A 26,857-nucleotide genomic window follows, 5' to 3' on the forward strand; every position below is an offset into this window, starting at 1 on the left:
TTTTGTTCCTCTGTCCTGGAGGTATCTTGGCTAGAAATGCAGCTCTTTATATCTTGGCTTTGACCATCTTCAACTTCAAATTTTCAAAGGCAGAGAGACCTTCCTAAGTACATTCAGTGAAAAAATGATGTGGAAGGGGAGCAAGAAGACATCAGGTGATTTGGGGATCTGAACAGGACATATCTGGAGAGGCATCAAGACATGCAGAGGATGGTGATAAGATCTATGTGTCACAGGTGGCAGATAATAAGGTGTGTGCAGGATAGGTGCATCAAAGACAGCAACCTCATACATATTGTGTGGGAAGGGACATGAATATCATGGACAACATAGTGTACAAACTGAGGAAACAATGTGAATAGACCATGAAGGGTATCTGTGGGACTGCCTAGCTTTAGTTACAGTGCTGCTCTCATAAAAGGGATCTGGTACCAAGAAAACAGGGGCAACATCTGTCACACAGCTCTGCGAAGCCCACAGTACAGAGCAAGTGAAGATTTTGTTAGACAAGAGCAGTTTGCAATAATACTGACTTCCTGATGGGGACCAAGTGATGTCGCTGGTCTCTGCTGTCAACCTGAATGCTGCAGAGTCCTGTCTGGTTTCCCTGCTAATGAGTCATCTAGCAAGAGGGATTCACAGGAGAGCAGCAGAGAGAGTTCATGGAGAGATTGCATTAGGAGCTTTGAAATATTGATGTCTCTGTGCTCTGCATAAACTGTCCCTCCTCCACCCCCCAAAGTAGGGAAGAGTGGCTCTGGGGGGGGTGTTGTCTCTGAGCAGAACCCGCCTCAACCCTGGCAATGAAGAGATGCAACTCTCTAGACTGCAGTGTGCAAAGCGCAGAAAGGGCTTTTAATTCACAAGTGACTAGAGAGAGACAGGCAGAAGCAGGCCAAGGCTGTGGCTGACAGATGGGAATTGCCACAGAACTCTGAAATGCAGAGCTCATCGGGGACCTGCTTCTCCAACCCTGGTCTGCAAAAAGCAACAGCACAAAGGGGGAAGCAGAGACCACCCAGCTCAGGTGGGGGCTGCTGGCCCCTGGCAGTAAGTCCCACATTCAGCCATGCACCACAGCCTCCAGTGGCACTGCACTGCTTTGCACAGCAGTTGGGAACAAGGTTTGGGTTCTCCCAGGGCTATCTTTTCACTGTGATGAGGGGACATGCTCATGTGGAGTGTGCTGTGCAGGGCTGGTGGGTGAGCAGCACGGCTTTGCATATGCAGCAAGGAGCTTGTGTTAACAATGACAACAGAAAACAGATGACAGGTGCCCTAAGATGCTTCTCTGTGCAAGCAGGGATGTTGGTCTGTGCTGTGACAGTTATATGAGTTCTAATGGAGCGTGGTCTACATGGGAAGATGCTTGTGCATGGAAACTCCATCTTCTATGGTGAAGTTCCCCCTGAGCCTGCTAAGAGTTTGGCTTGATACAAAAGGGTTATTCTGAGCCCCATGAAATGCCATGCAAAGTTAGAAGAGCCAGACACAGGACTGCTTTGTTACCACATGGCATACTCTGAAATAGTCCTTAGTGTCTTCATCCACACCCTTGGAACAGAGCTGCCTTTGACTCAATTCAACAAGCAGCCTCACGAACCAGCTATTTTTGTCTTCCAAACAATCATCGAGCTCCAGTTCGGAAAGGCAGGGAGACTGAGCTCTGTTAGAAACTGCATGTTATCTCAGGATCCCTTCACAAGAGGAGGTTCATATCTTCAGAGGCTTCAGATGAAAGCAGATATTCAGTGGGGCTGCTTTATGATTCCCTTCAGGCAGTGGTGGGACCTTTCTCCTGAATCCCAGTCTCTGGATTAGGCCCAGAGACCCTGGCCTGGATGCTCAGCATTTGCTGCAATGGGCCCTCATGGCTTTGGACCATGTCCCGACGAGAGCAGGCTCTGCTGCTGAGAGGACCTTCTGCTCTCCAGGAAGCCACCCCTTGAGAGCCTCCTTGAGACCTTCCCTGCAGACCAGAGCTGCTGCTGTAGAGTGAGCACTCAGCAGAGGCTCTTTAGCAGGCACAGTTCCCTGGCGTGCTTGCTGCAGGAAAAATTGAGCAGGGAAGTATTCAGGACTCCCTGTGAATTTGTTTGATTGGTTTTTTTGGAAGCTGCTGGCACTCACTTGAGATAGCTCTTCCATAGACATTTTCCCTGCAGGTAGCTGCTGCTCTCCAGAAGAGACTCCAGGCCCTGCCCCATCAGTGCTCCCCCTCTGCACTCTCAGGCCATCCCCACAGGTGGCATTGCTGGATGAAATCCCCTGTGCACAGCCACGTGCCAAATGCCACGGCTGGGCTGCAGCAAAATGGCTAAGCTTTCTGGGCACTGCCCTGTGCTCATAACAGGAGGGTGAGTAATCTTTCAGGAGGGTGGGGAGGAAACAGGTGTTGCCAGAAAGCTGCTTGCAGCTCTCTTTGGTCAAGAGGAGACTCTACCTGCACCCATTTTATGTTGACAGGGGGGTGCTAATGGTGGAGCTTCAGGCTGCCTCCCCTCTTTATCTCTGCTCTCCCAGAAGTGCTGACATTGCAGAGTTGCAGCCACAGTTGTCTTGTTGTGACACGGCAGGGGGAACACAATGTCACAGCACTTCCTTTGACCCTGGAAGCCTGAGCCCATGGCAGAGCCCTCCTGGGCCAGTGGCTGCATCTCCACTGAACCTCCCAGAGTGCTCCCAGGACTGGGCTTTATTCAAGATTCCCCAGAGAGATGCCATCTGCTCCAAATTGTCACATCTACCCTCACCTTAGATACTGCCTGAGCCTCCCTGCTCCCCAGAACCCATTTTTCTACCTGCTGGCATCTCTGTGATGGCAGATGGGACATGGCAGCTGCAGAGTCCTCAGGTCCATCAGCACAGAGAAAGTAACAACTCTTTGGAGGACAACATGGTACAGCAGCAGGGTTACCTCATCCCTGGCCCCAAGAGCAGGCAATGTTTCTGCCTCCAGCAGAGAGACAGCTGATGGCGCTGGATGGTGGCCATACCTAGGAAGCCCACAGGGTGCACATGGAAGTGTCTCATCCCACAGGCTGATCCATCTCCAACACACAGATGGCTGAGCTGGAGCAGGAAGGCAGCATATGACAACATCTAACTCCACACCTAGAGTGTGGAGTGCCAGGAGACAGGGAACAGCTGGACCCTAAGTAGTGTGGGGAAGGAGAGATCTGGCGTTGCAGGGGGAGCGATGCGCTCTCACCACATCACGCCCCCTCCATTGCTAAGGCTGGTTCAGGAATTTTCCACCCGGGTGTATTTAGCTGTCCCCACGCTGCACAGCCGTGGACTAACCAGGCCACACTAGCACAGCGAGACCAGCTGGAGTCTCCACCATACCAGGTGGAGAGAAACTGAGGCTCTGGGTAAAAAGACCCTTGAGGAGGGAGCCACAGCTCATGTGACCCCCACGAGCTGGAAGGCCTTTGGGAGCCAGTACGATGTGATTTGGGCTTTGCTTCCCTGATTTCCCACTGCAGGGTGGGAGCAGCCTTGACAGCTTGCTGGGCAGGACTGGGAGCTGGGGGAGAGCTTGCTTTCAGCCATTGTCCTGTTTCCTATCTCATTACTGCAGATGTTTGTTGAGGGCTCTGTCAGTAGATAACTCTTTCTTCCCCTATGAAGGAACAAAAGCCAATTTTGAAAAACTCAAATATTTCAAAGAACAGTTGTCCTCTGCCCAGCCTCAGGGACTATCTGTGTATATGAATAGTTTCATCTGGCAGCCTTAAGCTGGGACACTGTAAATGCTTAGGCAGCTACCCATGGCAGTGCAAGTTGAGGGGTAGCAATACCCAAAGCTTTCTGGCTGAAGATCCTTTTACCATGGCTTCACCGTTGGTCAGGCACTTCTGGCAGAGGTCTGGGGTGGATGGCTGAGGGCATACAGTGTGCAATTTATACTTTTTTATAGCTCCTGATCTGGCTTAATGCTGCATTCATAGATTGCATGTTGCTTACCAGGCTAGACTTGTGCATTTACAGCAACCTCAAAGACAGGTGCTGCTGCTGCAGTGCTTTCCCAGGCAGCTAGAGACTTGCTGGCTCTGATGAGCCACTTACCACCAAGTAGCCCCTGCCTGAAGTCCTGGCCCGAGCCCCTCCAACACCTGGTAAGTATCCAGGGGTTCCCTGTGTAACCCAGCCTTTGTATCCCCCTCTTAGGCACATCACCTCTGTCCACTCCACCCTGCAGCTCAGCTCCTCACAGCTCAGCCCAACCAGCCTTGCTCAAGCCAGCAAGCTTGACCTCTACAGGAAATGAGGATTTTTGCCCTAAGCATTGATGCAGCTCAGTACCATAATCTGCCCTGCTGTCTCTCTGCTTCGCATTGCACAAGGGTGGGGATATGCTGGAGAGGAGAGGACAAGTCCTAACAGCTACTGCCATGGGCCAGATCACATCTCAATCCATACGGTACTCAATAGCCTGCGGCCTTGATTCTCTGCTTTTCTCCCTATTGCCTGCAATCCATGTTATACTAGAGAAAGGAGCTCTTTTGCAAAGTGGGAGAAAGATGAGAGCAGGGGAAGGGGAGGGAGAAGAGAGAAAGACCAGATGAAATCTTTTAGACTTCCTTACGCACCCAGGTTATGTTCCTGAACGAGACATTCTTGTCTCAAGTATCATTCATAGTGTGACTTGCAAATGCTGCTCTTAGTCCCTATCAAGCTCCTGTATCCCAAGAGTCTGGGGAGTTGCCATCTGCATAGACATCTCAGCAGTTGTGTCCTGGAGCAAACTGCACTCATGGTTACTATAATCCCTCTCATCCATTTTTAGCATTGTCATGAATTGTTGAACGGCTGCAGTGTTCCACACCAGAGCAGCTGTGTTTCAGTGGTGGGTGTTAAAGATTTAAGGCACTGTTTTTTTCAAGTGTGGTAAAATTCTTTGTAAGATGCCATGTTCATTCACTGTTTGTCAGCTCCCGCCATGCTAACGTGTCTAAACCGCTGGCCATGGCACCTTGCCGAGCTGCGCTGTACTCCTGGGAAGCAGTGCGGCATTGTAGCCCCAACACTGCACAGCTACAGCATGGGAGGGAGTGTCTCAACGAAATTACGGCGCTTTCATCACCCGTTTTTATTACTGCCAGACCCAGCCTTTGCATTCTGGTCAGGAGCTAATGAATCACGATTCATTGCTTCACTTGCAGAATGCAAAATATCCAGGAGAGAAGAAATAGGAAAAATCCCAAGTCACGCTCGAGGGCCTATTCTCCGCCTGCCTCCAGTGAGCAATGCTGAGAGGTGCCAGCGTTTACCCTGTAACCAAGTTGTGTGCCAGGGGATGCTGCCTCTGTGACAATCCTCTGTCCCAGGCTTATCAGGCTCAAAAGGATCATCAGGGGTCACTGAGGCCATTGCAGGCTGCCATCACAGGCAACTGTCTCTTATCTTCCTGCCATCTCCCACTTTAAAGGCATCACTTTTCTCACCTCTTTTCCTCTTACCTGGTGGGTTTCAGAACCTCACTGGGTGGCTTGTTCAGAACCTTCTCCTAATTTCCAGGCCAAATATAGTTGCGATCAGATCAGATCTGTTTGATCTTGTATCTGCTCCCCCCCTCATTACTCCTTAGCACAATAAGAGACATTCATTAGCATTAAAAGGGAAAAAAGGGTGTTGGATCTAGATGGTCCTTTCCAACCCAAATTATTCTATGAATTACCCAAACCCATGTAAAATCCAGAATTTGTGAAGCCAAAAGTTAGGTGAGTTAAAAAAAAAAAGTTCTACTGACAGCAAGAATCAGGGTCTGTTAGCACTAATGAATAGTAATAACTTATTAAATTAATGAATTCATAATTGCCACCAAAAATTGGAAGGCATATTAAAATCTTAGGTCCAGAATTCAGAAGCAGTCCCCAAGTCCCTAAGACCAGGCAAGATTGTATGTGAAAAGTGAAAGACCCCTTTGCTATGGCTGTGGACTGTTCCACCCAGCGGGAAGCTGGTGCTGACTGCAGGCAGGACTCGGGACCTGAGGGACGTCTGTTCAGACAGCACCATCCCCATTGCTCTTCACCCATCTTTCAAAGTGCCTGGGACTGATAGCATAGCTTTCTCCCTGAAAGTCTTTCCCTGCCACGCATAGGTTTCATGTGCAGAGGAGGGCTGCTGCGAAATGAAAACTGACTTTGATAGTTGTGTGTTGCCTTGCCAAGAGGAAGTTTGCAAAGGGATGTTCCCCCAGTCCTCATCTTCTCCTGTAGCCCTCCCTCCTGCCATCAGTGCTCAGCGGGGAGCAGGTCTCTCTGAAGGGAAACATTGGCAGCTGTCAGGCTGCTGGCAAAGCTGAGAGCAGCAGAAAGAGCAGGGTGTAATGAAAATAGTGAACCTTATTAGTTGCATGTGTCCAGGTGGGGACTGGCAAGAGAGATTCCCAAATCACAGTGAGTCACTGCTGTAGCCTTTCAGAGCAAATAAGCCTGATCAAAACATTAAACTGCAAGAAAACTCAGTGACATTTTAAGCAAGAAGAACTAGAAGTTGTGAAGTCTGTGGATGCAGAGGGTGGGCTGTGATCCCAGGTACTCTTAGAAAATCATCTTGTTCCAGACTTTGCAAGCCAGGCAGCAGTGCAGCCAGTTTGCAGAGCATGCAGGTCCCCAGGTTTAATCTACACCCTGGCAGAGCAAGTCAGGGGAATCCAGGACCACTTTGCAGAAACAACACATGTCCCAGAACCACTGATCTACAGCATAACCCCTTTGCTCTGGCCACCGACTCCAGGCAGAAGCTTTCCTGTGACCCTGCTGCCACACAGAGTGCTCGAGGCTCTCCTCGCATTCACCGGCTCAGCCCACAGGCAGTGTTTGTGCCAAGTCCTTCTCAGGTAGGATGGCAAATCTGGGGCTTTGGCACAGCCTGAGTGATTTGGAGGGAACGCACCACACCGCACCGTACTGGGGGACTCTCATTCCTGGATGTCAGGGATGCAGACAGCCCTCCCAACATCCCTCCTGAGGAAGATTTGGGAGGAGGAGGGAGAGATGAGATCAGACTTTCAATGAACTTTCCCCGATGGAAAAGGCAAAGCAATTACACTAGCCCTTTTGAATTTTTCTCCTGCTTACCAGGGCACAGGACTGTTTCTTTCAAATGCAAATGAAAGCCCTGCCTGGTGCTTTTCCCTGGGGGCATTTCAGGGCCGGTGAAAGCGGTGAGGAGAGGGCTGTCCTTAGAGACTCCTGTCCACTTTTCTGCAGGCTGCCAGAGCACCCTCTTGGCTTTTGGGGTACAGCAGAGAAGACAATAATGTGGGGCTGCTCTGCCTGGAGAGCAACTAGGAAACATCTGTGTTCAGTGCACTCCAGCGCTGGGGCCAACCACAGACTCCCCAGGGCTTGTAATCCTATGGCTATGCTAAGGGGAGTGATTCGTGGTTTGCTTTGCAAAGCATTCTGAGTTTTATGGATGACAAGAAGCCATAGCAGAGTAATGTAGAAATGTGTGAATGTCCCAGGAAAGTGGCAGCTCAGGCCAGGTCTGGCCATGGAGTGGTCTTGTTGCCGAAATCCGGAATAAAACTCCTTAACAGCAATGAGAAGTTAAGAAGCAGGCACTCCTTTATTGCAGCGCTGGGCACACGGGGGATCGCTCCACCTATCGTGTGCACCTGCCTTGTCTAACAATACAGTTAAATACACACCTGTTATACATATTCACTAGATTTCCAAGCAAAATGTTAATTCCTTTTCAATGATTGGTCTTTTAATCATACCACCTTATTAATATTCCTATGTTAAAACAATCATTGGTCAATTTCACTTAACTCTACGAGATGGGAAGGGTAAGGGGGTTTCCAAGCAGCAAACTGGTGTCCATGACGGTTTCCTTAGTTTTTGAAACAAAACATAGAAAGACCAGTATCTTCCTGGTGAGGTTTCTATGGTTTGCTTATTTCAAACTTAACAATACTAAGGTTCCTATAGTCACACATAACACAGTTCCTAAAGTTTCTAAGTTCCTATGACTACATTTCAAACTTAACACTCCCATACCTATGCTTCACAATTTTCTACTTCTTAATCAAACCAAACTCTTATATATATATAATTGGATTTTAATTTCTTTATCAGAATATTTTCAACAGTCTGAACATGGTAAATGTATTGGTCTGGATGTCTGATGGCCCGTGTAAGACATATCACCTGTAAGAGGGGGCTCAGGACTCCTGGCAGTGATGGCAGTGGTGGCCCTGCAGGGTCCTTATGGAGTAGGGCTGATAGTACCTAGGGGAGCCCAGTCTGCAAGACCGTGGGTTTGCACAGAAGCTGCTCTCAGCCATTGCAGCTTGGCTGAAACCCTGCACCAAAACTGAACAGGAAAACCACTGAGCAGATGGGGATTGGTTCTTAGAGCCCCGATATTCTCCCCTGTAACTGATGTTGGCTCAGATCCAGGGCAGGCCCTTCCCTTCAAGTACATTGATTTTACATTTCTGTCCAAATGTTTACTGATGTACAATCCTTGGAAGAATTTTTTTTTTTCCATGCCACACCTAATGCATGGTACTGCCAACTCTGTTTGCCCCAGACACATGCCCTAAGCCAGGCAGATGGGCAGAGACATATGGCTGGAGTGCATCACATGGCAGAGAGGAGCTTGCCATCTAATGGACACTTCTTTGCTGTGCACCTGCAGCTGTATTAGGACTGCTTTGCACTGGAAACCAGCCATCAGCCGTGTTGAGATCCTGGCCCAGGAGCCATGAAACATGATCACAGCTGAAATGTTTGTATTTATGACAGCCGAGCACATCAAGTGCATCTGTTTGAGGAGAGGCTATCGGTCAGCTGATTTCAGCTCACAGCCATCTATGCAGTCTCATTTTTCTAAGCCTATGGGTTTTCAATGCTTAATGCAACAAGTGCATCTTCAGCCTTGCCTTTCATCCCCTTTGCGCAATGTCGGCACAGTCCTATGGTCAGCCAAAATGTGGGACCGATCCAGCTATGAAAAAAAAGTTTTGGTTGATCAGTGCCCCAGTCTAGTTTAGTTCCCCACACCCTGGCTCAGCATGAAGGAGTGGGGAGACAGGACTTTAGAAGGAAAAAGAGCCAGCAGTGCCACCACAGCATGACACCAGCTCAGTCCCTCCAGGCACAGAGAATCCATATTGCCCCTCCCACCACCATGCCCCAGCTGCTACGTATCACTGACTTTCACATAATAAATGGTAGACATTATTTGCCATAGCAGAGTCTCAGCCCTTTATGTGTATTTCTCCACGGAACTGCATTTCTCCAGTGGAATTGGTTTTCCTACATTTAAAGCTGCAGCTGGAGGTGGTCTGGGTAAAAGAAACCAGGATATATACATATGGTGCTGAACAAAAATAGTGTTCAAGGGAGAAGAGCCGATGTATGGATTTGCAAAATGGTCACATGAAATGAGGCTGTCCTTGTAGTTGGTAGAATTTCCCCAGCCTGTCCTTGGAGAAATATATCTCTTTATCCAAGGGAAAATGATCTAGAAAAGAGCCTGGGAAAGGAAGCTGCAAGGAAGAAAGGTGTCTCCAATTTAGCTGTTAGCCAGTTCATTTAAGAGGGCTTAGCTCACAGGCACTCGACACCTTGCTAGCTTCACGTACAAAACGCTTTTTGACAGCATGAAATTGGTGTTATAAAACACAAGATGTGAGGAAGTCAGGTGTCTCCTGAAGATGCCACGTTAAGCGACAGTGGCCACCAGCACACTGATTTTCAAATGTTTTGCACAAGGAAAGAAGCTGGAATTACTAGCTCAGACAGCACGAGCTTTTCAAGCTCTGAGATAGTGGTGGACCATGTGAACTAGTGGATGGGAGAAGGGTCTCAGAGGGACTTGACAGTAGGTCTGGTGGACCTGTGGTTCTGTTATCTGTTGTGTGTCAGTACATTGGTGAGATCTACCTCATTAAGCAAATCATGCCCACAGTCTGGACAGCAGTGCTAAGGAAAGGATAGTGTCATCCTGGCTGTACTGGAGCACGTCCACAAGTGTTGTGTGGCATATTGAATGTGATCAGTGCCAAAGACATGTCCCCCTCCTCCTACTGCTTACACTAAGCACCTCACATTTTCCCTCAGGAATAGCTTCACACACTCATGGCTGTCATGACCTGCAATTGTATCGTCTTTGACAGAGACCTGGAGTAACAACCAAGTATTTGGCTCTAAGTTTTTTGAATTGTTTCAAAATGATTGTAGATTCTGTATAGGGATTTTAGATAACATCACCTCCTGCTCAGGTTGCTCCTCCCTGGCTGCCCAGGAGCTAGGTCTCCTCTTTAGAAGTGCCTCCCCAGCAAGTTTCGCAGCTCATCTCTTGGTGTGGAGGGAGTCACCTTCCTCAAGGGACATGCTTTGCATCTGGACTACATACATTGCAGTGTGTCAGCACCATCTGGACAGCAACTTACTGCAGGATTGAAGGGGGAAAGCAGATGGAGAGTAAAACAGGGAAAAGGGAGAAGAAAAAAGGCCTACTCTGCATTGGGAAAATGCCCTGCACACTATTGTTGTATCCTGCAAGAACCACTTTGCTATTCAGGAAACTTCTCCCCTTCCTTCTTCCACTTTCACAGTCCAAAAAACAGGTAAGGGATTTCCCCCAAGCTCTGGAGGGCTTTTAGAGTCAACAGGGAGGAAGAGGGATGTCCACATATCTACAGCTTGACTTGGTGATCTGCTTTGGATCTCAGACGAGAAGAAGCATGGGCTCACAGTGTCTGTCTGCAGACCTTGAAAGGAGTCCAGACCAGCACAGGGGAGGCAGCCACATCTGTTGTGTAAATATCACTCCATATGTCTGTCCATGAGATTACTCCAGACAAATGTGCTTTCACTTAAATTCAACCCTTAACTTACTGCATGCTCAGTTTTTAGGTGAGTGCTATAGAGAGGGGCTTGCCCATGGTGAAGGCAGTGTGGTTTTGCAACCAGCCTTTTGCAGTCCTACCATCCCAGCACACTTTGCTTGACTTCACCTGTAGTTCAGCTTTCTTTGTCTTCCATTTCACATCTTTACTGTCCACCCTCTCCAGGGACAGACCTTGCAATAAGCAGTGTAAGTGATTGCTAAGGATCCCATGTCTCAGGGATATTTGACCCACAGGCTACAAACAGGACTGCTTGACACATTCAGAAGGATGCAGTCAGACTCCTTTGCTTCCTCTGAAATGCTTTGATTCATCTGAAGTGCTTTGGTCCAGCTGGGCCCGGATTTTCCTCCAGCTACAGGGTGGTCCTTGAGCAGTTAGTTATTGACCTAGAGGGGTTTGCAGGCTTTCAGAGAACAGGGTTGTAAGGCTTGGGAAAACTGTCTAGCTTGGACAAACATAATTTTTCTCATTGAAATGTAGTTGTGATCTTTACTTTGAAGACACAGGCCATGTGCTTATGGAAGTTTTGTTCCTGTAGCAGCTTCACGTTTGGACCAGAATTACTGAAGTAAACCAGTCGCTTAGCACACCACCTCAGTCCCTTCAGTCTGACGTAAACATCATTCACCTCTGAAAGGGGCAGCTGCATCCTTACTCCCATCTCCATCTGCTCACCCAGCCTCCCACTTTTGTACAGAAAGTGAGATCGGGAACAGGATCTGGCTGAAAACTAACCTCGATGAGAAAAACAAACAAAAAAAGCAGAGAGAATTTTCTGCAAGATCATATATACACTAACACAGGCACAAGAGAGGCAGGAGAATCACGTGGCTGAGGGCTGAAAAGGGAGCAAGACCACCTCCTTCAGCATCATCACGCACTCACATACAATTAATATGACCACAAAATTGCTTTGCTTGGCCTTGGTGCAGAAGTAAAATAAAAATTAAAAAATAATTAAAAAGCTATGTTCCAGGAAGCATAGTTGAGCATCAAATTTGCTAACAAAAGTATTCCCATGGAAGGCAGTCAGTGAGTAAATAAATAGAAATTGCTTTACCTACAGGAGAGTAGTTCATACTGCTATAAATATTATACTCTGCCATATTGCCAGGTTTCAATACAGAAAGGTAGTAAATATTGCATAAGTTATCAGAGGAGTTTCAGTATTGCCAACCACACATGTTAAGGAAACCACAAATGAGATCTGAAAACAAATCTGAGGTTGGATTAAAAATCACAGGTTCAAAATAAATAAATGTTGATGTCTTTTGTTTGCCTTTTGCCTTCAGGGCCTTCAAGGTGCAAAGTGTTGCTGCCTTTTCTTTACAAAAAAGGAGGCAGTGATCTCCCTTTAATGAACAGACAGATGAAATTCCTACCTAATCAAATTATTCAAGAACCTGGGGCTTTAGAGATTTATGATAAAATACTACAATTCTGCTAAAACTGAGACAATTGGACACACAAGCATTTATTTAAGGGGATGCTCATTTTCTATATGTTGTGGTTTAGGCCCAGCCAGCAACTAAGCACCACGTGGCCGCTCGCACACTCCTCCCCTCCCCCGGTGGGATGGGGAGGAGAATCGGAAGAAAAAGTTAAAAACTCATGGGATGAGATAAGGACAGTTTAATAGGACAACACAAAGAGAGAAGTAATAATAATAGTAGTAATAATAACAATAATAATAATAATAATAAAAATAAAGAACATACAAAATGAGCCATGCACAATGCAATTGCTCACCACCTGGAACCAGATGCCCAGCCCGTTCTTCCTGCCCCGGCCAGCTCCCCCAAGTTATATACTGAGCATGATGTCATATGGTATCGAATATCCCCTTGTCTATTTCAGCTCAGCTGTCCTGGCTGTGTCCTGTCCCAGCTTCTTGTGAAAATTAACTCTATCCCAGATGAACCCAGGACACTATGGAAATAGTTATCAGGATGCCACAACTAGCAGCACTAGTTTTAAAGGTGTTACTTCAGTAGTTATCATAGGATTTCCCAAAATAAGACCTGTTTGAGCAAACCTAAATATACAATAAATACTGTAAGTTATTGTCAGTATAGAGGGATTAATTACTTAGACACCATTCAACGTGCCAAGCAATTTGGTACACTGAAATCAAGGCAGGTTTCCTGGACTAGCTGGACTTTAATGTCTGTGTAAGGTTGATACCAGACATACAGAGAGATCACACTCAGCCCCTGCTTGTGTAGAACTCCACCCTGCTTTCCCAAAAAAGAAAGTTCTTCTAAGCACATCAAGATTTTCTCTTTTTAAATGACTTTTTTTTTCCCTTTAACAGTAATCTAATTTTACTAACATCTAAGTTGCTCTGAGACTTACAAACATACAAAAAAAAATTATTTAAAAAAAAAAAAGTAGTTCATCATTTCAGCTGTTTTTTAATTGGCCAAGCAGAAAATTTCTAATTACAACATATGGAAAAGGGCTTTTAAATTAAATATTTATTTTTAAAAAATTAAAATAATAAGCATGCATAAAATATCCAAGGATCTGGGTTTCACATGAGGAACATAGTACTGCTGGTGGTCAGTTAGTACATCTGTCCTCAGCTCCTTCAAAGAGTATGTGTCACCTTGTCCCAGATCAAGTCTGATGGAATGGAAACACTGCAGGAACAGAAAAGGTATTTAATAGTAAAAAGCTAGATTTTGACACTGTCATATGCAGATATTTCTACAGAAGTGCTACTTTGAAAGCCACTGTTTAATGTGACTTCAGTTAGACTTAAGCAGATGCTTAAAGTTAACCATCTGCTTAATTACTGCTAGGATTAGGGATGGATTTAAATAGAGCTTTTAGTTCTTCCTTAACATAGTGCCATTTTCTTTTTGCCTTAATAAAGCCCTTATGCCCATGGTTCATTTTAAGTGCTTGATTAGTGCTAGTGACTTCCCTTACATGCTTAAAGTTAAGAATATGATCAGTGTTAGATTGTATCTGGATCTTAATTGTCTATAAAGTACTGGCCCAAAGCCATGTTTAGCAGTTAACAAGCATGCAAGCAAGTCCTGCATCTAGGAATAGAAAATGCTAGAAATCAGCAAAAGGACAAAGTAAACTTCAAAAAATCACAACACATACATTCTTTTTCCTGGCCCCTAGCAGAGAGTAATATAAAGTCCCTGCTTCTCTGTCCAAACACCTTGATGCTGGCCATGTCTTGCTGGCTGATTAAGAGCAAGTGAATTTCTATGACTTGAGAGTGATTTAAAACCAGTTGATGTGTTAAGAGTCTGCTTATCTTGATCATCATGTTGGTTATAAAGTGGCACTTTATCACTCCTAAGCCAGAACAGAGGCTGGAAAAGCCCTGCTGGACTCTAGTCTACTCCGTGCAAGCTGGCAGCCCACCCTCCTCGCTGTGTCCCTGGGCATCCTCCTGTAATGGCCTGGGTGACAGGACAAGCACCAATTCTGAGCCATTTGGTTCCATGGGAATCCAAATAAGACTTTTTTTCTGTGAATTATGCCTGGAGTGTAACAAGCAAGGAGGCTTCTACTTTTAGCTTTTTGCTAAATTCTGTGTCTTTTCAGTATAAAGAGAGAGTACGATGGGACAACCAGGCACCCCTGGCTGTTTCCTAAGGTACAGCAGTGAATAGGGTCTTTGACTTCTGCTCTCAAAGTGGAAGCACAGTCCAGCCCCACTGGACTCGCTGGAGAGCCCTTCTTGCAGTGATTTCGTCGTCACTTTTTGTTTCTCTTTGTACTTCATCAAAGAGGGAAAAACAGGGAGGACTTCGCATTCCGTTTCCTTCTCCTTCCTGCCAATACCATGGGTTTAAAAACGACCATGTGTTTCTTCTAAAGGTATTAGCATAATTATCTCTCCACTCCGAATGTGCAATAGTTGGCTGTGTTCCACAAAAGATTGCATTTAACTAATCCTGCTTTAGAAACCCATACTGTTTATAACTTCTAAAATCAACTTCATCTTCAGAAATGCCCTTTAAAGGACATATTTTGTTCTATTCTGACCATATGTTTTCACCGTGATCTGCATATTTTAAACGTGTTTCCAAAGGTTAGCATCCAGGACTGCTCCCCCAGATGCTGTTTGTGCATTGCTATCTAACGTTAGTCATGCAGCCTGCTCAGCTGTTTGTTTTTTGAGAAAACCAGTCCATATTTATCTAATTACTTTGTGTTTGGAAAGTCAGTGTGAAGTTCTCAAACACAGAGAGGATCCCAGGCACTGACTGTCAACACCAACTAAGTTCATCCTATGGGATTTGCCATGAGCTGTGCAGAGCTTTCTCTCCCAGAAAGAAAGTCCTTGTTCTTCATCTGGATTTCTTCTATTTATTTCACCACTTCTTTTTCCTGACTTACGCTGGAACGTGCAAGAAAGGGCAGAACTAAGTAAATTAGAAACAAAGAAAATCAGAGCAAATAAAATCTGAAATGCTATGGAGAGATTTTAAACTCCAGATCAAAAGTGAGTTCAAACATTCCCATTCTGGGGGATGGGTGTCATTGTAATTATTGTTTTCTAAAATCAGAAACATTGCTGTTGAGAAATTCCCATGCGGGATATGTCTCTTTTCCAGAGCCTCCTGCTGGTGAGTCTAGCAAGGCTCTGTTAACGTTGGGAAAAGCTGCCCTTTTTGATAGACCTCATACTCCGTTGTCTACATGGAGGAAAAAAACATTTCTTCATCAAGAAAACAGCCTTTCCAAAGATGCTTCAAAAGGCATCAGTTTCCTTGGAGAGAGATATTTGGAGCTCTGCGTAACCTTTATCTTCACTGTTATGTTGCTGTTTTTTAAAATAACATTTTAGCCAAGCTTGAGAAATATACTTCTCGTGGTTTTGTTTTTCTGTAGGTGTACTTTTTAGCTGTAGTTGCTCAAAAACAAAAGTTGTATTTTCCTCATACCAAGTTCTTCCAGACAGTTTGCTTTTGCAGTTTGGCACTTTGATGCTTTTGAAAGAGTCAGTGAGTATCTACATAAATGCACTGTGAAGGAGAAATATGCTTGTGTGTAGGGAGTTCATGAGTGGGCATGGTTTACATGGTACTTGTTCCGTCGCTGGGTATAAGGTGTGTGTGGGAGGAAGAGAATCCACTGTGAATGAGTGTGTGTTTGTGCATATTTTCAACAGAGGAGACATATATTTTTTGAGTGAACATAAAGCCCTGTTTAAAGAGGCAGTCCTCCTCATGCTACCCATTTTTACTCAGATGTTTGGGGGAGAAGGATTATTTTCCACCTGTTTTTTTGGCATAGTTCAGTGGGCCATGCTGGTTTTCTGAAGGGGTCAGATGTAACCTCCAGAACTTCAGTGCCCATTGCAGCTGAGTATTTTTCACCTGCAGCTGTACATTCACCTCCTCCTTGATTTCTTACAGTTCATTTAATCCTCCATCTCCTAGAGCCTTAAAATAATGAATGAACAATACCCATTGCTGTGAAGCAGTTACGACTGCAAGACACATACCTACCTGTTGCAAAGTCAAAAATGTAAAGAAGTTAAATGACCCCTGTCCTCACACACGCTCTGCTTTTCTGCCATGGGGACCGGGTGGTACATATATGTATGGGTCAGCATCTAAATGCACATAGCACATGCACTCATGTGTTACATGCCTGTAGATAATACAAGCACACTCACATTAAAAAAATCTACCGAGAAGAAACACTGTTTGTAGCAAGTCCAACAGCAAAATCATAGCTTTCCATCAGGAACTTGCTCGGTTAGAGCAATTACTTCATCCAGAGCAATGGTTTCTGCCATTTCTTTCCCTTTCTGGGTAGACTAAACTCTGCCTGTAACTATATATAAAGTCCCTACAGTTTAGAAAGACTTCCATTTAAAGTGTAGAAACAAGAGGTCAAAAAACAGCAAACGACAGAGCTGAAGTTTCCTGTGAAATGTTAACTCATACAGTTTTTAGTTACTTGACGGGTATTTTCTGAAAAGATATCTGCCTTGAGCATTGCTTGGACAGAGTAGCTCTGGGCATAAAGTCACTGCTGTACAGTGAAGGAGGCTTGTAGCAGTCCCAGGATGTGAGAAGTATGAGGCACCAAATGACAGCTCGAGGAGGCCGGCAGGGTAAGCACTTGACTGGCATCCAGGTGAACCAGACTCTCTCTTGCCCCTGCCAGGGAGTTCCTGCAGCCAAGTCCACAGTGCAAATCCTGCTGACAAGTCTGCAGCAGCTCCAGGTGTAAGAAACACTAGCCTCCTGCCTGACCTTGCTATGCCAGCAAAACACAGAGCATCCGCGCAACCGTGCCAGTGGTGACAGCTTTGGCTGCCCTCAGTGATGCTGCTCAGGAGGGCACACAGCGGGGCGGGCAGGAGGGGAGCTTCTGTCTGAGGGTATGGGGGCACTCCTGGGAGGCTCTGCTGCAGTGGGTGAAACAGCAGCATCTGCCTTGTGGGAAAGGCCTGGAGGAAGCTGAGATAGTCAGTTAATCAGAGCCTTTCAAAGTTGCTTTGGTTTCTTGTTCCTTAAGTTTCAAACAACTGCAACATGATTTTCAAAAGTGTCGAGCTCCAGTGAGCTGCCACAGCCATAGTCAGGCAGGGCGTGCTCTTGCTGTGCCCGGCAGGGTTGTGATGGAGAGTAACAAGCCTGGGGTTGAACTGGGCTGGGGGGAGCATTTCCAGTCCTCCTCATGTTACTGTGTGGCCGCAGGGGAGTGATTCCACCTGCCTTCATCCTTTTCCCCACATGTAAACCAGGAACAGTTGCACCTGCCTTACCTTCCCCACAAAAGTGGTATGATTAATTAGCATCTGATTTATGCTTGCAAAATCCTATTAAAAATCCCCTATGTGACCTGAAAAATCTGACCTGAGCGTTCCATGGCTGTTCCTCAAAAGTAATAAAACCTTGCAGATGCAAGTTCAATTGCTTTCTGGCTCATCTTAAATCTGGGGCTGACAGACCCCACCCTACCTGTGATGGGAGTCTGAAAGCTGTTTGTGAGGCTTAGAGGAGCGATAGAGGAAAGCCTGCATGGAAAATAACAGTTCCATAATCAGTGCAGGATTTGGATGGCGTGGGATACTAAAGAACAGGGCCATTCACCGCTTAATGAGGATTAAAATAACTCTTGAATAGCTGCCTTATTCCCCAAGCATCCTGTTCAATGAATGAGTCACAGGATTACAGTTGAAAAATAGGCTGGAATGGTAGAACAAAAACCTGACATAATGAATATCAAATTAAGGATTTGGGGACAGCCTTTAATCTGGCATTTCCAACCCCTTTAATGACTGACATGCTGACTTTACTAGTAGCTTAATTTTTGTTTTTGTCTTGTGTGCCCCTTGCTACAGTCCCTTTTTTAGGGGTCAGTTTGTTTGGGTATTGTTAGCCAGGTGCAGAAACACTCTGCAAGCAGGATATTCACAGCATAAAAAGTATAGAGTAATCAGTTATTGGCTAATGTACATGAAAGACAGCTGGGATTTAATGATCTATTAGGCTAAGTATTCATATGCTCATCACCTCTGATAAGGCACTGCAGAGTCCTGGCTGGCTGGACAGACCTCCCTTAGGAGGGGACCATGGGCTTAGCCTCCCCAGTTCCCTGGGATGGCACTTCATGCTGGGAGCTGCTGTCTGCCACCATCTCTGTCTAATCTAAACTAATGAGAAAAGGCTTTGAATAGCAAAGGGTTGACGCCTGCTCCCCTTGTCCAGGCACCCTGCTCAGCTTTGCTTGACCAGCAGCATAGCAGCAGTTAAAGGACATCTGCTCAAGGGTTCCCCTCTGGACTACAAATAGTGAATAGAAAATGCCAGAGGGGGGCAGGCAGATGATAAATGAGTAGCTTTATGCCAAAAGTATTTACATTCTCATCATCAGTTTTTGGTCTGCTTTCCTTCTTGCCTTTAGGGTCTGCATTTCTTTCAGTTCCTAAAGCCTGAAGTCTTTTGTCATATTTAAGTACCCTGGAAGATTAGCCCTTGAAAGGGATTTTCTCTTCATTAGTGCAGATGCCAAACAGTTATCTTGTCATCAGGAAAATAAACCGCTTGTTACATCCTTCTCTGAAAATCTCAGCTGGGGAATAAGGTTGAAGGTAGGCAAATGCTGAGGTTGCTGAAAAGACCAGAGGGGCAGAAGGCAAGGAATTGTATTTCATAGGCTGATTGTTCCTGTTTAGTCCATTTCTTTTGTCCTGTAGACTACAGATTTCAGAGCAGTTCCCAGTACTTCAGTAAATACTGTAAAACTAATGCAAAATATTGCATGACTGTCAGAACTATCACGTATCTATAATATAGTTGGCATATATTAAAAATATCCTTGCTTTGCAGTTTTTATAAGGAACTTTATTAGGAAAGACAGGCTGGAAAATACAGCGTTTTCTTCCCATATTCTGACACTTGAAATTTTTTCCATTATAGAACACAATAAATCTAGGTTTTATTAACAATAAACACATACAAAATCCCCGAGACTGAAAAAAATATACCCCAGAGAAGACTAAAACCAAGTACCAAAGGAAAGGTTAAGTCCTTATGCAAAAAGATTGTTTCTTGAGAGGCTCTCCTGGATAGGAAGTGCAATGGGAACTCTTTGGGGGCTATTTAAGGTTTTCTTCATCAGTTACCCAGGGTTTCACAGCTTCAGACAGACAATTCAGTTAGTGATTCATGCTGCAAATCAGAGCTGTCAGTCGTGACCATGGGAAGAAGAGCTCCTTTCAATGCTGAGATCAATACCTCAGCAGATGAGGAGACCCGCCTCTGTGGAGAAGGGTCGGAAAGGTTGTCCAGCAGCATCCCAACCCGGAGCTAACCCAGATGCTCTGATTTCAGTTGCCCATTAGGGTGCTCTCAGGTCCCCAGGACCAGATCCTGACTTGCTCTGGGCACTCATGGAGACCATTGCCCAGAGACGTCTGAGGGGGGTGATGTTGCCCCAACACCAAAGTCACTCAGCTACTACAGGACCATAAAGAACTCTCCATATTCACTGGGAAAATTACAGCTTCATGTTTTATCATCCTCCGTGGAGAAGACGCCTGAGCTTCTTGAAATCAATTGTTAGATGCCACAGCTGATCCTAGACTAAGTCTTTGAAAAAATGCATGTGCACTCTCAGTGAAATTTCAGGAATTAATAGAGGGATCCCTCCTCTCTGTCTTCAAACACAGGCTGGGGACACTAAGGAGAGAGGCTCTTGGGGAAGTTTAGGAGCTCACCTGAACCCCTCTCACACAGCTGCCTGAACCCTGACTCCCGGCGCAGCAGAAACCACCTCTTCCTGCAAGAGACACCTGGTCTGACCGTGTTGGGCTACCAGCCTATCTGAATGTCACCTCCATGGAGAGACATGGAGAAATGTGACGAAGTGATAGGGAGAAGAGAGACAGCAAGGACTCAGCGGTGGTGCGCAGGCTCATTTGCTCCCCTAGGTGCTGAACTTGGAAGATTTCCCCTTTTCAGGGTCCAAGATGTCACTGCAACCAGTAGAAGTAGGGTGCTAGGGCCCATGGGTGCTGGCACTGGTGGCCAGGGGGTTGCGGTTGCAGGGTGGGGAGCCTGGTTGGGGACCAGTCTGGCTTAAGGTGCTGTGCATGTTGCGTGTTCAGCTGGGTCACTTCCCCAGGATTTGCGGGGCAGCTGTACAGGCTCACCTGCAGGGAGACTGTCAGGGCAGGAGATGGGGCTGCCTTGCTCCTGTCAGCAGCAGCCTACATTTGGGTTGGTTTCACTGTACTCTAAGGTAACGAGGTACTTACTGGTGGATCCTACCCAGCAGCACTGAGAGTTTCTGGAGTCCTTAGGTTGGCAGCTGCAGCAGAAGGGCCACCTCAGCATGGCAGCAAGGCCATCTAGGCAGAAACTTGTCCCTTAGCATTTCCCAGTACCTATAGACTTCTCTTTCTCCCTGCAGTAGCTCATCCCCTCCAACAGTATCTTCCCTTCTCCTTTCATAAATGCACCCCATCACAGACTCCTCTTCCCCGCGTGGGTGAAAATGTATTTCTCAGAGCAGCGGTTACTGAATTCACATAGAGACCACAGATATAATTGCATGGGATGTAGCATTTTGTTCTGTCCTTACTATGTGAAACCATTTCCTTTGGAAAAAAACCTGAAGACCTTAAAACCCCTGTCTTTCCACATGTCTTCTCCCAGATTGCAAAGCGGCTGGGAGCACTGGTTTCCCTTCTGCCAGTAAAATGTCTCATTCTTTCTGCTGGTTATTGTATCTGATCACTCCTCCAGCTGTGCTTAGATATTTCGTATTGTGGTCTGGCAATTCAGAGCACTGTGAATCCTTTATTTCCCTAATGGAGTTTCCTAGTAAATAGCTTTGAACTCAGATCCTTGTCTCAACAATAGATATGCTTCTGCCTAACTGGCACTTCACAATTAACAGCATTATCTTGTTAAACCTGAAGAGGTGCAGGAAGGCTCAGCCATCATTTTAAAGCATTTTATTGCTTAGAAAGTGTTTACAAAAGGCTACAGAAGTGGTAAATGAAGCCCAGTGCTGCATTGAGATGTCTGATTAGCTCAGCCACGTGAAAATGCCAATAATTCAAGGTCTGACTATATTTTGGATGCCATTTCTTAAGCAGTAGCCTCAAAGCACCTGAGTTTTTTAGAGGCAAAAAAAGGGAAGGGAAGGGAAGGGGAAAAGAGAAAGTATTTGGGGTGAAATGGAAAGCTGATAAAAATCAGAAGACAATAGTTCCTACTTATTGTCCTGGTTTCAGGACACTTATGTAGATGCAAGTGTAATTGTCCTCCATGAAGACACACTTTGACCCAGGAGTGAGGTTGTGAGAGTAAGTGACTGCATTGGAGTACTCTGTGTTTTCCGGAGAGAGAAACCTCTTGTTTCCCTTCTGGAACAATTGACGTGTTCAATTTATGTCTGCTACTGTCTTAAATGCTTGCATTTCACACACACAAGTGTCTCCATCTCTGTGTAACCTTTTATCTGTCAGCTCCTGTAGTGTGTAAGCAACATTAGTTGAGAAGAGGACAAACAGTTTGGATGTTTTCTGCAATTTGATTTGTAAATTAGCTTTGCTATAGCCAGGCTGGAAGTCCTTGCTGTCCTTAGCTACCCTGTATGACCGCAGCCCTACACCTGGCTGAAAGCCAGAGGGACTAGCATAGGAACAACAGGCTACTATACAAAGCATGTGGAAGGATGGAGACCTCCTGGGGAAATATCTTACTTTCTAAGGCTTTCAGGAGAGAAGTGGCTGTATAGCAATTTAGTCATGCTCAATGAACTTATCAGCTGCAAATGTCAAGGAGAGGTCATCAAAAAAATACTACAGGCTCATTACTTACTACCTAGTTTGCAACTTTCAAAAACAGATTTAATAACTTATAAATAAGGTAATAAATGGTGGGTAAAATAACTGATAAAATACGTGATGGACACCAAGTTGAACATGAGCTAGCAATGCACCCTTGTGGCAAAGGCGGCCACCAGCATCCTGGACTGCATTTGGAGGAGTGTTGCTAGAAGGTCAAGGGAAGTGATCCTTTCCCTCTGCTCAGTACTGGTGAGAATCATCTGTAGTGCTGGGACAAGGGATGGGCTCCCCAGTACAGGAGAGACACAGACAAACTAGAGTGGGTCCAGCAAAGGTCCAGGAAGATGTTTAAGGGACTGCAGCATCTGTTGTAATGGGAGAGGCTGAGAACTGAGTCTTTTCAGCCTGGAGAAGAGAAGGCTCAGGGAAATCTCATCAATATATGTAAATAACTGATGGGTAAGTAAAGAAGATAGAACCAGGCTCTTCTCAGTGGTGCCCAGTAACAGGGCAAGTGGTAATGAGCACAAATTTTAACACAGAAAATTCCACTTAAACATAAGAAAAAACTTTCTTACTGTGAGGGTGGTTGAACACTGGAAGAGGATTTGAGTCTCCATCCTTGGAGATATTCAAAACTCTAATGAACATGGTCCTGGGCCACTGCTCTACCTGATCCTGCTTTGTGAGGGAGGTTGGACTAGATGATCTCCAGAGGTGCCTCCAGCCTCAGTAATTCTGTATTTTTATGAATTTGATAACAGAAAACCAGCCATAAGAGAGAAACAGTTGTTCTCAGGACATAGATGCCCCTAATGTACATAACAGCTGCCTTTGCAACCAAAAAAACCACTAAAAATTTTGCATAGAAGAGACTGCTCCAAAGCGGTGTGTCTGGCAGGCCTGCTGCTGGCTACAATGATTAAACACCGGTCAATATTCAATATTGATATTAACATTCAAAACACATTTCTGCTTGACAATGATGTCATGAACCAAATCTGATTAAGTCTATACATACTGGCCCAGACCTTGGCCCCACAGCTTTTCAGAAGCACAGAATATTTAGATTATCTAAGAGAATAATCAAGTTGATGATTGACAAGCCTCATGATCTAGAAACATCTACATGTGGAAGAGTTTTCTAGTAATAAATTGTTTTCTTAGTCCCACCAGAAAATATGAAAGATCTAATAGATTATTCAGTTAAGAACTAAAGTATATTGTGGGTTTTTGTAATAAAGACTAAAAATACTGCAGCTAGTTCTTTTAGACGTGTATCAGACTTACCATCACATACAGTCTTTTAAAATCATATTACTGAGAAGATCTGTTTGAACTCCAGAAACAGTTAAAACCTGATGCAGAAATTAGTGAGCAGGATTCTGTATCATGCTTACTGGAAAGTAGATGCAAAGTGTCCCATCTGATCCCGTATCTCTGAAAATCCCTCTGGACAGTTACAGGGATTCCAGAAATATCCAGTTTCTTATTCGTCCCACCCATCCTCTGGTCCAGTTTTCATGTTAAAGTGAAATTAGACTATATGGAGGAACAGAAACTGAAGTAAAATTACAAAAGTAGTTACTGCAGGATTCTTACTTGCTAAAAGTAACCAGCAGTGAAGGATCAAAAGGAATATTCTAACTTAGGTGATTTGTAGGCCACTTATTCAAGGGCACTTCAGGAGTCTACGTGAACCTGATCTCCTTTCAACGTTTGCTCATCAAATACTGGTAGCCAGGCTAATATCCTTTCTCTGTTTTCAGCTGCCTGTGTATACAATGAGTGCCTGTTTTCTAGATGGAGATGTAAGCTAAGGTGTCCAGTCTGTTGTCATCCAAATAAATAACCTCAGATTTTAATCCTGGCTGTGCACAGACATTCAACATGCTGTGCAGGGACATGAGTTTCCAGTGAGATAAAATAGCAGCCAACGTGGACTTCTCAGAAACAAATCATGTCAAGCTAATCTTATATTTATTTTTTACTGTGTTTTGTGGCTAGGGAGAAATAGCTTGTATTAAAGATCATGCCCTTAGCAAGATTTTCAGCAGTTTCTGGGAAGTAATGCAAGACTAGTTTGAGAAGCATGTTCTTAATGAACCTCTATGGGGTAGGTACCATAATGGCTGACTAACCAAAAAGGTAACTAAATTATCAGTAAAAGGATGAACTGATGTGGTTCTGCATTTAGTCTTTTTGTTACTGGTGGAAAAGGAATTTGCTTATTAATTTTGCAGATGATACAAAGCTTGGATGACCATAGGTCTATTAGAGGATGGGATTAGAATTTAAAATGTTCCTGACAAATTGGAGAAATAGACTGAAAATAAATTGATTAAATGGAGAAAAATGCTACACATTGGACTGAAACAGGAATACTAAAAAGCCTTGTATGTGTTGAAGAACAATTGGACAAGTAGCAGTTCTTTGCAAAAGAAATAAGGAGTCATAAAGGATCACATACTTGACATGAACCAGGAAAAAAAATATCGTGCAAGTTTGTGTGAACAAGAGTAGATGACTGGGAAAAATCCAGGCACTCCGCTCTGCACTTGAAAGGTCTCGTCTCAGAAACATGTCCCAGACTGTATTCCAGACTTGAGAAGGATCTAGGTCAATCAGAGAGAGCACAGAATGCTAGAATGACAATAATCAAAGGAAAAGCAAGTTTTACAGGGAAACATAAAGGAAATGGCATTGTTTGGCTTGAAGAATAAAGTTAAGGGAACACATAGTAACAGCTTTGTTGTAAAGAGCTATTGCAGAAATAAGAGGGATTTTCTCCATGTCCCTGGTAGACAGGAAAGAAGAAATTGGCCTAAAAAGCAGTAAGAAAGACCTAATGAAACAGATCTGGGGAGAAAGTGAAATATCAATGATAGGTTATTAAGAATAGCAGACTAGACATCAGACTAGCCAATCCTGCACCAGGAGAGCATGAGATGCAAGAAGATTTCTTGAAATCTCATCTCACCCTACTTTACTACAGTGCCATAATGGGTTGTAAAGAGCCAGACAAAGAATTCATTCCTTATTGAAGACTTGTCTGGAAACTAAAGATGACAGTTTATCAGCAGTCACTTATTTAATGGTTTATTACAGTGAGAAAGAGAGAAAGTAATTTTCCAACCCAAAGGGTAGTTACTAACCACAATGGTAGCAGTCATTCTGCCATTGATTGTTCCTCCTACTTTGCAGCATGATGCATTTAATACTGAATGCATGAGGTCTTGCAGGATTTTCATTTCTCAGGGGAGGGAGATCTACAGTCCATGTGCACCTATTTACCTCCTGTGTTTATGAGGCCACTTATTTGATCTTTCCCTGTACTCACACAGGACATTGTTGTTGTGGTTGCAGTCACAGTGGGAAAGTGTTTTTCATGTAGTTGGGGCTAATGTCCTGAAAACCTCCATGCTGGATGGAGATGGAGCAGTGGAGTAAGGGCTGCGAGATTCCAGCAGTTCCCAGGAACACACCACCGATGTCGGTATACCAGTTGTGGTTTCTTCCTGTCTGGACATGCTTCTTACCTTTGCAGATAACTCTAATTTGCAGGCTCAGCAGAAGGGGAGCAGCTTCCCATTATCGTATTCTTCTTGCATCTGGAATTTTAAGTGAACTACATAACAGAATCTTCTGCTTTCTTAAGCATTTTCTTCTCCTTTTTTTAATCATGCTGAGATTTCCTGTGAATACTGTGAGCTGTAATTATCATCTGCAGATCAGTGGGTATGCTAAGCTGTTTCTTAAAAGGATTTTTTTTTCTGTGAATTTCAGATGACCAAGAACAAAATTATAATCACCTGATACTAAACAGTGCCACCCAGACACCTACACATGGTAAGAGAAAACAAAGAGCAAAATTACACACGTTGTAACTTTCCTCTGCCAGCCAGTAAGATTTACTGGTATCAAAGTATGTTTAATGTTAATAGAAATGTTCCTATGGCAATGATGCATGAATGATGGTTTCCATTAACATTAAACATAGCACCGTATTTTTAAATACTGCACACAATGAAATATGGCCCAGTCTTTTATAACTTTAGCCATCAACTGTGTGTTTCCCCATGTCTGATTGCTCCTTTCTCCCATCCACATCAGCAAGATGCTGTCAGGTTTAACCGGCCAAGGGTCCATCTTGTCAGCCAAGCCACCCAGCTCATAGTGCTGCTTGTGCATATTTCTAAGATAGGTTATAAGGACAGTGAACATGGGCCAAGGGCTCTTAAGCTGACATGATTTTGGCATTACAATAAGTGGCCAGAGATTGGGTTCACAGCTAAATCCAAGTTGCCCAGCCCATACTTGCATGGGTCTGGTTAGGACAACCTACTGAAGTCCCTGATTCTCTGCACAATGTCCTCTACTTTCTAGTATGCAGGATAGGTAAAGACCATGAAGAGATTCAGGAGTCCCCCTGCCCACTTTCATAACAGAAATGCCTCTTTCTAAACCAGTTGCAGTGGTTGCTCTCACACCCTTCAAAATCCCCTTTATTTTATTGTGGAAACATGTCATTTCTCTGACCATAGGAACTTATGAAACCCAGAGCACCTTTCATGTCCCTATGCCCACCACAGGGTGGACCAGCACTGACCTATCCCCATAACCTCAGAAGTGACACCTCAGGAGATGTCTGGGGCAGCCTATCACCACCATATAACCTGTCT

General features: G+C 44.8%; 1 protein-coding gene across 4 annotated transcripts in view; it reads left to right on the forward strand.

The window, feature by feature from the left end:
* The window catches only part of SHISA6 (shisa family member 6), a 273,517-nt gene that overhangs the window by 219,398 nt on the left and 27,262 nt on the right, over positions 1-26,857 (forward strand). For 3 of the 4 annotated variants that reach the window (XR_008238333.1, XM_052808630.1, XM_052808628.1), the window contains exon 4: positions 25,962-26,024. The exons of the other annotated variant lie outside the window; for it this stretch is intronic. Coding sequence is in view for 2 of the 3 variants with exons in the window: in XM_052808630.1 (XP_052664590.1) it covers positions 25,962-26,024 (63 nt within the window). In the remaining variant the exon portion in view is untranslated. The remainder of the gene's footprint in view (positions 1-25,961; positions 26,025-26,857) is intronic. 4 annotated transcript variants of the gene reach the window in all.

Source organism: Harpia harpyja, chromosome 14 (genome assembly GCF_026419915.1).
Source record: "Harpia harpyja isolate bHarHar1 chromosome 14, bHarHar1 primary haplotype, whole genome shotgun sequence".
Lineage (NCBI taxonomy): Eukaryota > Metazoa > Chordata > Aves > Accipitriformes > Accipitridae > Harpia > Harpia harpyja.